Genomic DNA, 13,793 nt, shown 5'->3' on the forward strand with positions numbered 1-13,793 from the left:
TATGAAGCTTTTGAGACACCCAATTCTCATACAGCTCTTTCAGTCTGGTGTAGACATCTTTCAGTATTTCTCCAGGCAAGACAGTGGTGGTTCAGAAATGTTCTCTGTAGGTCTCAGGGTTGATCTTGAACTTCTCCAGAAGTCCCATCAGTAACAGCAATAAATACAATGCCCACACAGTTCTTGGACACTGACTGACTGAGACGAGAGGAGCTCAGGCACCCAGGAGGAGCTCGGAGTAGAGCCACTGCTCCTCCGCATTGAAAGGAGCCAGTTGAGGTGGTTCGGGCATCTAGTCAGGATGCCTCCTGGGCGCCTCCCTGTGGAGGTGTTCTGGGCACGACCAACTGGGAGAAGACCCAGGACATGTTGGGAGAATTCTATATCTCGGCTGGCCTGGGAATACCTTGGGATCCCCCAGGAGGAGCAGGTGGATGTAGCCGGAGAAAGGGATGTCTGGGCTACCCTCCTCAGCCTGCTGCCACTGCGACCTGGTCCCGAATAAGCAGCAGAAAATGGATGGATGGATGGAATAAAAAGGGTTCAATATCTTCTTCCTCAGAACATCTTTGCACCCGTCCATCCTGAGAACTGCATGGGGTAACCTGCTTCTGGGAGTCCTTGGATTTGGTCCAGTGCTGCTCCTGCCACCGTGACCTCCACCACTGGAGCCACTGCTGTTGGCAACTTTGCTGCTTCTGTCAATGGGACTGCAGACTGGTACTGAGACCACCACTGGGTGGCCTGCAGCAACTGCTGGGACTGACACTGGGAATGCCACAGGGCCTGTTCCCACTGCTGTTGACAAAACAAGGGTCAGGACTAAGGATAGACTTGTGCTGCAAACCCTGGGGCTGAAATGGAATGACCCTGTGTTCTATCCAACAACATGGGATAAATGAGGTTCACCGCTCGCTCTTGTCTCACTCTGAACACTTCACTTTGAAGGAAGGACGATTGATGAACCATATTTTTCCATCTTTGCTCCTGCTGTTCCAGTTCACGATTATGCCAGTTCATCTCTCTCTGCTGCAAAGCCAAGAATATCTGTAACATTGTCTGAAGCTCCTGCAGAGCACTCTCATCTGTATGAGCATTCTCAACTTCCTCCATTGCTCCAGCTCCTGCTTCAGCTGCTTCACAATCTCTTTTTCCTCTAGGACCCAATCTGCACACATACCATTTCCACCTGACCACTGGACGCTGTTGAAATTTGCTGCCACCAAATGTAACATAGCATATCTGGCAGATCAAAGGAGTACGTGTGCAGGTAAGTATTGCAAGTAAGGTGATTTTTTTTATTTAGGTGTTAAGCTGCTGGCAGGTGAACAGAGAAAACAAAACAAAACAAACAAACAAACAAATAAACAAAAAAATACGGAGCTGGACACTAAATAAAACTCAAAATAACAAAAGAGCTTGTCTCTGCAAACACACACATGCATGCTCTCACACAGTGTAGGCTTAGACTGATCCTTTACCTCAAAACATTTGCAATAATTCTTGGACATAACTGCAACATAAAGCACCATCAGCAACATAATTCACTACGCATTGCTTATAGAATTCATTGCCATTTTAATATCAGAATTTATTCAACGATATTCAAAACTGCACAAAATTCTATTTGGTCATGTGGATGGGTCCAGCCAAAGCGCATGTTCAAACAACTTTAATGCCTGCATCATTCACTGCATATGTTTGCCATGGCAACAACGGTTAGCCCTCTGGTAGGACAAAACACAAAACTCAATTTTTGTGGTTTTACACAGTCACTGAAAATAATAGCAAATAAAACAATGTTGTTTACTCTGTAATCAATACAGGTAATGTTTTTGTTCCATTTATACAGGAAGTCTATGTTAAAACATGGACTTCTTTGTTTAAACACGGACTTCATGAGTCCATACAAATATACATACAATGTCACACTCGTGTAGGAAAGTTTATTTTTTTCTAAATGTTGGGTGCATATTGTGTGTTTAAAGTGGCAACAGCGCAGCCACACCCTTACAAGCCTAAATATGTAGCTTTGCATCTAATTCCATCTTTTTATTTGTATGTCAATTTACTAAAAAGTTTTCAGAATTCATTAAACTCAGTTGACACTACTCAAAAATACGTAAGCAGAATACACATATGTCTGCTAAATGTTAGATAAATGAAGAAAAAATATTTATTTCTAACAATCTGTTTAGTTGAGTGCATTTTACAGAATGGTAAGTCATTATTCTTTCATGCACTAATGAAATGAAAACACTGGGGAACGGCTGACATGAGACACTGAAAGCATTGTGGATGCTTGTTATTGACAACAGAGCCCATCTCAAGGGGTATGTTAAGAGTTCTTAAGAGCGGAAGGAGTTTTTGCTTGATATATTATGAATCTAAATGATGAAGACAGACAGACATTCGCTCTCCATCTCAGCTTGCACCTCCTATCCATAACCTGCCATTCTACAGTTCAGTAACTTGAATTGGACCTTACTCATTTTTCTGGGCAAATATTGATCATGCCCTCCAATCCTTCACAACTGCTCGGAAGTTGAATCTTTTTTGTAGTATGGGAGATATTTACTAATTTTTGACAGATCATGTTTGTTTAAGTTGGAAAATGGTTCGCAGCTTTTGTATATCAGCACTTTAAGACAGAAAACAGATAAAGTTGAATATGCTGCCAAACCTTTGTGCCACTCATCTAGTGGATGCAACTTCAGTGATGAACTGAAATAGATGAACAGATCAAAACTTAACAAAAATCCTAAACCATGTTGGAGTATCATTTAAATAACACTTCGCACACATTTTTCATATTGAATGGATTTCAGAGTCTGGATAAATGGAGACCTGTCCTCGCTGCTCCTTTTCTGCTCATGTTCATTTTGTCAATTATTGGCAACTCTGTTCTTTCCTATATAATATTAACAAATAGAAATTTACATTCTCCGATGTTTGTCCTCATAGGGCTTTTGGCAGTAGATGATTTATGCATACCACTATTTGCTGTGTCCCATATGCTGCTCAGCTTTTTATTTAACTTGAATACTATCTCCCTTAATGGCTGTTTGTTAGAAATGTTTTTCACTATCTTCTTTCAGTCATTTCAGTCAACAATCCTTTTATGGATGGCACTGGATCGCTACTTTGCAATATGCACACCTCTGTACTACCATAAACACATGGCCTTCCCAAATTTCCTTAAATTTATCATTCTCCCTTGCCTGAGAAATGTCACCTTGGTTATTTTGGTGATAGGCCTGGCTGGTTCACTGTCCTTTTGTCACACCAATGTGATGGATCATTGCTTTTGTGAACATATGGCATTGGTTCAGCTGGCATGTGGAGATACTTCTATTAACAACCTTGTTGGACTTGTAGGTGCTTTCCTTGTAGCAACAGCTGATTGTGTGCTCATTGCTGTGTCCTACATCATCATATTTTCCACTGTTATTAAGTCTGGGCAATCTCACTCAAAAGCTATCAATACATGTATCACACACATAATTGTCATGACAGTTAGTCTAACTCTTACATTAATAGCTTTTATGTCATACCGGATAAGAAACAACCTCTCGTCGAATAATCGCATCTTAATAAGTTTAATGTATTTACTTTTCCCAAGCTGTTTCAACCCAATCATTTATGGAGTGAGAATAAAAGAAATAAGGCAACAGCTGTTACATATTATGAGGAACAGGTGGATTTTTCCAATTTCAGGAAAGCCCACAAATAGTATTTCATAATTTTTAGTATTTCATGTATGAAAGAATCTTTCATTGATAGGAAAGATTTCATTACGGGATCAGACAAGTCCACACATTGGGTTCTTGGAAAATTACCATTCATGTAATGTCTGGCAAAAATGTACTTTATTGGAACATATAGAAACATAAAGGAGGTATACATATTAATACCAAAAAATGAAATCTTAATGAAGCTGAATGTTACACATAAATTTAAAATATATTTGTAACAAATAAAATAACAAATGTTTCATATATTCTCTCTGATGTGCCAACACAGACTTTTTAATGTCCTCAGTGCATATATCTATAAGTCAGCCCCAAAGTGACGCTTCTTAAAAACTTACTTTACCATTAAGTGAGTCTGTATAGTTTCCTGTTTTACAAAATAAACCTATAGGTGAAAAACAGAAGTGATGGAGAATTGAAATAATGTTTTATGAATCTATGGAATACAAAGTAATTGGTTTAGAAGCAATATGTGTTGATTTAACATTTAATAAGGCCAAAGATATGTTAATGTAACTGTTTCTAAATTAAAGAAAAGGTTCTCTATATGTTTGATTCTAGAATGCACCATGACCTGTCAAAGTTATGATTCACTCTTTCCACACAATAATCATGTCAAACCTAAGGAATTGGACATAGCTCAAAAGAACTATTATAACATGAGTTAAATGAATTTGTATTAAATGAGATTGAAAAGAGTAAAGAGTTTAAATTTAATGAACATTTGAAAAGATAGAGTGAAGATACAAGTTAAAAGAACAAAAAGAATAAACACATGCATTTAAAAATGAATAAAACCCTAAATAGCTGAAATAAGTTACATTATATAACTAAATGTTTATTTGTCTATTTCTGTTTTTCCTCTTCATAAATTCTGTGAAAGATTAAATGTAAGGTATGGTACCAGAGCCAGCACCAGTGGAATACGAACTGGGGGGGGGGCACAACTGAAAATGTGTAGAGGGGGTGGTGAATTAACCCAAAAATTACGCACACTGCGCACTGCTGTACGATCGTTTAACAAGTGCGTCATTAGACCACACACACACGCACACACAAACAGTCACAGATCAACAAACCCCAGGAAACATGTACCATCTACACATCATCTCATTTCTCTGAGCCTGATCTCAACAGAGCCAGCAACATTTACCAACATAAGGCAAGTGAGCGCTTAAAGCAACAACCACCAGGTCAAGTCATCCACACAATGTTCTGGAGAAGCCTCTGCTAATACACACATGCAACTGGAAATCTCTACTCTCTACTGAAGAACAGAATCTAACACAGGCAGTGCAATGTAGTAGGCACATATTGTCCTGTAGGCTGGCGATAATAAAAACTAACAAAACTGTTAGTGACATAAACAATAGGCTTCTTGTAGCCAAGGTCCCCTGGCTGAATGCTCACGTTACCAGTAGCATGCTGAGTAGGACTGTCAGTGAGCGACTACTCTCCCAAAGTCGTTTTTTGTGGCTTGCCTGTGTTGTCCTGAGCGGCTTCTTGATCAGTACTGGTTGATCCACTAGTCCCAGGGTCCTCTATTGTGTATTTTCTACTCATTTTCGGATGTCCATTTTGCTTGTTAAACAGTAGATAACAAACTAAGATAGGTACGCTGTTGAAATACCATGAAAAGGTTGCCAACTCAGAATTCAAACACAATGAGTGGATCAATTTGTATTGATTTGAAAATGTACGCTAGAACGTGACTTTGGTTTTAGCAAATTATGGCAGGCTAAATTATGTGTTAATGTTTTAAAATGAAAATAAATCAAATAAATAATTCAAATTGGGCCTTAATCTTCACTGAGGGGGCGGGGTAGTCCATTTGAGAGGGCAACGCCCCCTTACACCCCCCCAGGGCGGCAGGCCTGCATGGAACAGCTTGTCTGCCACCTCAGACTCCATTGCATTTTCTGGTGGCTGTTAGGCAAACAATCATGTGTACAACAGTTTGTTCACACTTAATAAAGGTTATGCTATTACCTTGTCTCCTCCCTCCACTGGTACCACGATTCAGTGTGTTCTGCATCTACTCATCTCCGTCCTGATCCCTTATGTGTTAATCATACTTTTCACCTGTTATCTGCTCATTTAGTCTAATTTAGTCTGATTTTCAACCTGTATCAATATCCCTGCTATTCTGTTTCTTTTTTGTGAGGTCTTGCCCTTACTGAGTGCATAGCTGAACATTATTCCTTTGAAGTCTAACAAGTCCCTTGGTCAGATAACCTCTGCCTGTCTCTGAGCATATTCAATCAGCCTGATGTCTTATCATCCTGTATTTATTTCTGCACTTCTGTCCACCTGTCTAGCCTGAGTTTAACCTTCCTGTGTGTAACATCTGCTTGTAACCAACAATAAAGAGCCTAAGTTTGCACATGCATGCAGTTTTCCAAGTCCTCCCTGACAAGTTACTTGTTTATTTGCTCCACCATCTGTGTTTCAGAAGATGTATGTCATTCCTATTCTGAAACAGCCCAACCTAGCTCAACCATCTGTAGTGGAGGTGGATGCCTTAGAAGTGGGGTTAGCGGGAAAGATACTGGTCACCCCTCAAACATTTCCACCATACCTTCATTTCTGGGTAACTACCAACAACAGAAGGGAGCTAGGTGGGATAATGTGAGGTTTTGGCCATCAAACTAGTTTTGGATGAGTGGCATCACTGGTTAAAGGGTCCCAGGAGCCATTCATTGTGCTCACAGACCACAGAAACTTGGAATACATTCAAACTTTCAAGAGGCTGATGCCTTGACTAGCCACGTAGGCATTATATTTCAACTTTGCCATCTGGTATCCTCCAGGTTCAAAAAGTGGCAAAGCAGGTGCCTTGTCTTGCACATGCTCTTTAGAATTGTTTCACTCAGGACTGTACATCCACTGCATATTCTTATATTCCTATACTCTTATATCTTTAGATTTTTATATTTCTACATTTCTTTCCTCTATCTATTTATTGCACAAGTACATATATTCCTTTTTTATATATCTCATTATTTACCCTTTTATTGTTCTTTTATTATTATTATCTACCTACTACATTTTGCAAGTTGAGCTGGCCCCGAGCCCAATAATTTCATTACTGATAATGATGTCCACATTGTTATATAGTAAATGACAATAAAACTTGAAACTTGAAACTCGTCCCAACTGGAGCCTGCAGTGACAGATCCCATTGCTATCCTTCCTCCTTCCAGTATTATGGCACCGATCATTTCAGATTTGGTGAAGGAGAGGAAGAATCAGTCATCGACTCATGTCCATCACAGAAGACATATATACCTGAAAGGGTGAAGAATCATTTACTTACCTGAGCTCATGCTTCTTTGGCATTTGGACATCCTGGTGTACAATGGTGTACAACTAACTTGTACAATTCAGTTGCTTTCTAGCAGGTACTGGTGGCCCACTTTGGCTGATGAAGACTGAAATCACTGTAACTCTTAGTCTGTTTGTAATACTACTACGACCCATTAAGAGGCTCCTGCTGGCAAGCTTTTGCCTTTAACTGGGTCTCAGCATCCCATGGTCTCATCTCTCTCATAGAGAGTAATAACTTAATAATGAAATAGTAATAATTTTAGTCTTATTCTGTTTTTGTAGCACATTTCATTGTATACTATGCATATAATTATTGCACAATAGACATCACCTTTTTCTATTTATCTCACTATCTTCACCTTACTATATCACCTTACTATATGCTACATATATAACCACTGCACTATACAGTTAATAGTATTGTTATGCACAGTGTATAACAATAACAGTGTTTTTCTATTGCACATTAAACACCATACAATAGTAATAATTTTACTCTTGTTCTATTATGTACTATGTATATACTATGTAGAACTGACAGATGCAACATCTCTATTCAGTTTATGACAGATTCAACCTATTACTTTATTTTATTTATTTTTTTTAGTTTATTTTATCATATATGTTGACTCTGTTATCTTATTCTGTTTGATTTGTGCTGAATGATGCTGTTGTGGCACTTGAATTTCCCTCGGGGTTAATAAAGTATTTCGTATTCATATTCGTATTTGTATTCGTAAGTATGTAGCCTAGACATATTGTAGCTTTGCTCCTGTTCCATGTCTTTGTGTTTGAATGTTCCCATTCACATACTCCAGCCAGACTTTGAATTGTTGGCCTAGTTTATTGTAACATTGCTGCTGTTTCATGTCTTAGCATGTATGTCGGTCCGTTCAACACAGAATTCAATTTCAAGAATTCAGTGAACACTTTAAAATACACAAAACCAATACATATATGTCCACTAATTGTTTAATAACTGAAGAGAGAATGCATACCTCTATTGTCCTTTTTTTGTTGTCTGCATTTTACAGAATTACCAGTCATTATTGCCTCATGCAGTAATGAAATGAATACACTGGGGAACAAATGGTAAGATCTACCAGAGACACTGAGGGCAGTGCCAATGCTTGTTACTGACATCAGAACCCATCTCAAGGGGTGTATTAAGAGTACTTAAAAGTGGAAGGAATTTGTGCTTGATACATTATGACTCTCAGTGATGAAGACGTCGGCTTTTCATCTCAGTCTGCAATTGTCAATCTTATCTATAATCAGTCTTCACCAGAGGTGGAAGGTACAATAACATGAAATAACTTGAACTGGACAGTTTCCCTCTCTCTGGAAAAAAAAAATCATCATGCAATCAGACTTTTCCATGTGTATCTTCACAACTTTTGAGAGGTATAGACTTTTTTATTGCTTGTTTCAACTTTAACCTTTTTAGCTCAAGTTTGTTTGGTTTAGAAAATGGTTCACAGGCCTTTTATCTGTATGAGAAACTGACAATATATATCCCTTCTTTTTATGTATGTCTATTGATGAAGCCTTTTTTTTATTATTTAATCCTAGGCATCATAAAATTAAGACAGATAACAGATGAAGTTGAATATGTTGTTAAGCCACTGTGACATTCATTTGACAGACACGTTCAATAACAGACTGAGTTAGACAGATCAGAACTCAAAAATCTTTCGCTATGTTGGAGGATCATTTAAATAATACTTCACACACAGTTTTCATATTGAATGGGTTTCAGAATCTGGGTAAATGGAGGCCTGCACTTGTTGCTCCTTTTCTGCTCATGTTCATTTTGTCAGTTATTGGCAACACTATTCTGTCATCCATAATAATGTCGAAAAGAAATTTACACTCTCCAATGTTTGTTCTTATAGGGCTTATGTCTGTGGTTGATTTATGCATCCCAATATTTGCTGTGCCCAATATGCTGCTCAGCTTGTCATTTAACTTGAATACTATTTCCCTTTATGGCTGCTTGATACAAATGTTTTTCATTATATTTTTTCAATCATTTCAGTCAACAATCCTTTTATGGATGGCACTGGATCGCTATTTTGCAATATGCACACCTCTATACTACCACAAACACATGGCCTTACCAAATTTCCTTAAATTTGTCATTCTCCCTCTCCTGAGAAATGTCATCTTTGTTCTGCTAGTAATAGGTCTGGCTGGTTCACTGTACTTTTGTCACACCACTGTGATGGATCATTGCTTTTGTGAACATATGGCACTGGTTCAGCTGGCATGTGGAGATACTTCTATTAACAACCTTGTTGGACTTTTAGGTGCTTTCCTTGTGCCAACAGCTGATTTTGTTCTTATTGCTGTGTCCTATATCATCATATTTTCCACTGTTATTAAGTCTGGGCAATCTCACTCAAAAGCTATCAATACATGTATCACACACATAATTGTTATGACAGTTAGTCTAACTCTTACATTAATGGCTTATCTGTCATACCGGATAAGAAATAATATTTCATTGAATAGCCGTGTCTTTCTAAGTTTAATGTATTTACTTTTCCCAAGCTGTTTCAACCCAATCGTTTATGGGGTGAGAACAAAAGAAATAAGGCAACAGTTTCTCCATATTATGAGGAATGTGAGGATTTTGCCAAGATCAGGAAAGCCTATGAATAGTATTTCATAACTTTTTATTTGTAGTTTATGAAAGGATAATTAATTAACTGGAAAGATTTTTCTTTTTCTTTTACAATATTAGACAAGTCCAGTCATTGGGTTCCTCAAAAGTTAACCCTCATGTAATGTTTTGTTAAATGTATTATGAAATGTAAATACATTTTTTTTTTTTCAGATGAAGTCCTCATGCAGCTGATTGTTACACACAGATTTAATACACATATTTATAACCTATGAAATAACAAAGGTTTGATGTTCTGTCTATATGAGGTTGATCTATAAGGCAAACAATCATGTGTGTGACAGTTTGTTCACACTTAACAAAGGTTATGCAATGACCCTGTCTCCTCCACTCACTCCATTCTTTTTATTTTTTTGGAAAATCTTGCCCTTTTTGAGTGCATAGCTGAACATTGTAGGCCCTTGGTCAGATGACCTCTTCCTGGTTTTGAGCATATTCAGTCAGTCTAGTGCCTTGTCTTCCTGTTCCTATATTTCTGTCAACCTCTCTTGCCTGAGTTCAAGCTTCCTGTGTGTAACATCTGCTTGTAGCCAAAAATAAAGTCCCTTCCACTGTGTGAAAAGTGATGTATCTGGATATATCCGGACAGAGTAAACTTCTGCCAAACCTGCTGTCTGCCGAAGGTATTCGGATGCAGAACTTTGTCACGTAGACCTGCAAGCACCCGCCAATGTCCGATTACAGCTGTTAGACTGAGGTTTTCAGGAATCCACCTGACCACAGTCGTTAGGTGATAGCTTGGCCTTTCAAATGCTAATAACAGTCAATGGTCTTGGTGGGGCTGGGTACTGAGGCCTGTGCCTTTCCCCCTCTCCCTTTCCCATTAGTAGTTCAGGGAAGCAGGTATTAATGTTCAAAATGTGCTTTAGAACTGCTTCTCTTCTTGCACCTGACTGACACTTCTCTATCTTGAATCAGTGCAATGGTCTAAAAACAGTCTCACATGAAATGTTTTTACACATTCCGTATGTTGTGACAGAGTCAAGTTAAAGGGAATCTGAATAGCCCAGCAAAGAAACCCTGATAGCAGAGACATCTGGTTGTTCTCTGGCTTTTTTATAACAGAGGAAAAACACTAATTAATATGATATAAAACCGTTTATTGTAAAATGAATTGAAAAGGTATAAAAGCCTACAAAAACAAACACAGTAAAACAAATGTAAACAAAGGAAAATATAAAGATAACATTAAGTTGAATTTGCTTAAATATCTGCCACTGTGCACAATGGAATTACCACAGATACTGTCTCCTTAGTATGACTTAAATGCACAGTTGTGGTACTGAGGACACACCAGCTTGTAATACACTCAACAGGCAGGAATGATGGTGCAGTGTCAGTCTGCCCCCTGAATACCCCAAACCTCCACAGGCTTTCCAAAGAAATGCCTGTCTGGGTGAGGATGCAGCCACATCATTTTTGCCACTACATGCTGAATAATAGAGGCTTGCATTTTTACAGAAATGACAAGAAATTGTTTTACAATTCCAGGACACACCTCTGCAGTTGGGTCAAGGATTGGCTCTTCAAAGATTGAATTATAAACACACCACTTTGCAAACACACATGCAGCCCCACTGCGTACACAAAGAGTCAGCCTAAGGCTTCTTACTCTTTTGCAAACCTTTGCTAATTGGTCAACCTGTGAGACTGAGCTGTGAGGATATATATTTTTGTACTTTGACAACAAAGTTTTTCTGTCAGAGTCTGTTAATACAAAATTCTGAAATGGGGGTAATGTTTTGACCATGTCCACATCTGGCAAAACAAGTGATGCAGATGACATACATGAATACTGTTTCATGTACATTGCATCAGTGGTGTCATGGAGTGACAAGGAACCCATGTCTTTCTTGGACAGGATGTTAGTAAATTCAGCAGCGTAGGTACTTTGCAGTGGCATCTGGACCTGCTGACCTTGTTGAAAATGCCTCATGACGTGAACCTCAATATTTCTGTTGTTGTCATGGTACTGTCCCAACATTCCATTTAACCGCTCAAATGAGAAACATCAAAAGTGTACGTTAGGTATGCAATGAAGGAGTCCATACAGTTCAACAAACTTGAACAAAATGTTTGTAAGTAGCAATCATATGATATGACCCTTGAGCATATAATAATACAGGCTTGCACAAAATCAAACTAAATGTAATAATCTGGATCCCCAACCAAGCCTTCTAAACAAAATAAAGAATAGATGGTGGTCCAGTTTTCCCCCTGGTCTGCAGTGAACCCACTAAACCCTGATGCAGTTCTGTGCAGAATCCTTCCAACATCCTGTGGCACCTTGAGAGAGTCCGTTCTTGTTTGGAGTTCCTTTTACCTATTCCTGGATTCCTGTCATCCTGTCTTGCCTGAGTTTAACCTTCCTGTGTGTAACATCTGCTTGTAACTGACAATAAAGAATCTCACTTTGCACCTACAACCAGTTTTACAAGTCCTTCCTTACAAGTTACTGGTTTATTTGCACAGTCATCTGTGTATTGGAAGACATGTGTGACTCTAAATGTGGGATGTGTACTGATTTATTCTTTATTCTTAAGCTCAGCCCGTGAAACACCATTCAGAATCCGAATGCTCTCACAAACAAGGTATTCCCTTAGCAGGAAAAACACATTCTTAATGTTTGGTCGGTGTTACAGCAACCCCTGCAGAGCAATCTGTTTGTGAAGGCTGAGAAGTATCTGATCAGTTTGACCACCATTCCTTTCTTAAGGTATGCGATTTACAGTGATGGTGTGGAGATGGATCAGCAAAAGGGTGAGGCTATAAAATCCTCACCACAGCCTAAGACTGCATGAACTTCAAAGTTTCTTGGCTGTACAAACTTTTATCAACATTTCATCTGAGGTTTTGATACTGCGACAGCACCGCTAACATCCCCTCTAGAGTCTGCTTTCTGCTCTCTCAGTTAGTGGTTCACAACAGCTGCCATTCTGAAACACACCAACCCAACTCATCCATTTGTAGCAGCGGTAGATGCCTCGGAAATAGGAGTAGGGGGAATGTTTTCGCCCCGCATACATTTCTAACATACCTTCTTTTCTGAGAACCTACTACTAACAGAAAGGAACTATGATGTGGGAGAATGTGAGGTTTTGGCGATTAAACTATCTTTGGAAGAGTGGAATCATTAGTTGGCGCTGCCGCATTTGGTTACTGTAGCGGAGGCTCTGGTCAGGCTGTGTTTGATTTTTGTCATAGTTTTCATGACTTCTTATGCGCCTTTTACAGGTGCTCTGATTAGTTATGATTGGAATACCCTTCTCAATATTGGATAAAGTTTCGCTCACATGGCTATTCAAAGTTTGGACAGCCCTATGTGGCAGGAGGAGATCCTCAGGAAAGCCGCCCAAAACAACAACAATGAGGAGCATCCAAAAATGGATGTCAGCAAGAGGCGAGCAATCCAAGGTGTTTGTGCACTGATTTGCAGTGAAAAAACGAGGAAAAAGAAAAGAACATGTGTTGATGTTGTACAACTCCTGCCCTGGGTTTCCCCTCACTCTTGTGTTGTAGTTCATCGCCGCACTCACTGCCAGTCACAACACTTTTCACACTACAGAATTTGGACTCCCCGACAGGTCCGGATACTTAGCCTGCTAGAGGTCTTTTGGGCATCTACGAGGTATCAGTGAGTCTCTCAGATGGCGTCTTTGAACAGTTCAAACATAGCGATTGAAAACCAATTTGTGAGTTCTGAGTGGACACTGATTTGTCTCTGATCTGGTGTTTTTGTAGGCAATCTCCAAAAACTGTTGGCGAGTGGAAAAATCAGGGCTAAAATCATGTAAAACCACTGTAAATATTTTGTCTTATGTATATTCAACCCATACATATACACTCCTCCGTCCACTCTGTCAGCTCCACCTCTGTGTATAACATAATTAATTAATATATATACATGTACATATCTGTATATATTGCTCACCACTGTCTACAATGCTATAATGCTATAATGCTGTATATACTGTAAGATATAGCATCACTACTGCAGTACTCATTATATCTGCACTTATCTGTAAATA

The 13,793-nt window shown here is 38.9% G+C and overlaps 2 protein-coding genes across 2 annotated transcripts; both read left to right on the forward strand.

The window, feature by feature from the left end:
- Positions 1 to 2,768: 2,768 nt before the first annotated feature.
- LOC115814970 (olfactory receptor 52K1-like) lies at positions 2,769 to 3,743 on the forward strand. The gene has a single exon (XM_030777942.1). It carries the CDS (start codon positions 2,769 to 2,771, stop codon positions 3,741 to 3,743), a length of 975 nt encoding a protein of 324 aa, XP_030633802.1.
- A 5,035-nt stretch (positions 3,744 to 8,778) lies between these two features.
- On the forward strand, positions 8,779 to 9,753 carry LOC115814971 (olfactory receptor 52K2-like). The gene has a single exon (XM_030777943.1). It carries the CDS (start codon positions 8,779 to 8,781, stop codon positions 9,751 to 9,753), a length of 975 nt encoding a protein of 324 aa, XP_030633803.1.
- The last annotated feature ends 4,040 nt before the right edge of the window (positions 9,754 to 13,793 follow it).

The sequence above is a fragment of the Chanos chanos genome, chromosome 6 (genome assembly GCF_902362185.1).
Source record: "Chanos chanos chromosome 6, fChaCha1.1, whole genome shotgun sequence".
Lineage (NCBI taxonomy): Eukaryota > Metazoa > Chordata > Actinopteri > Gonorynchiformes > Chanidae > Chanos > Chanos chanos.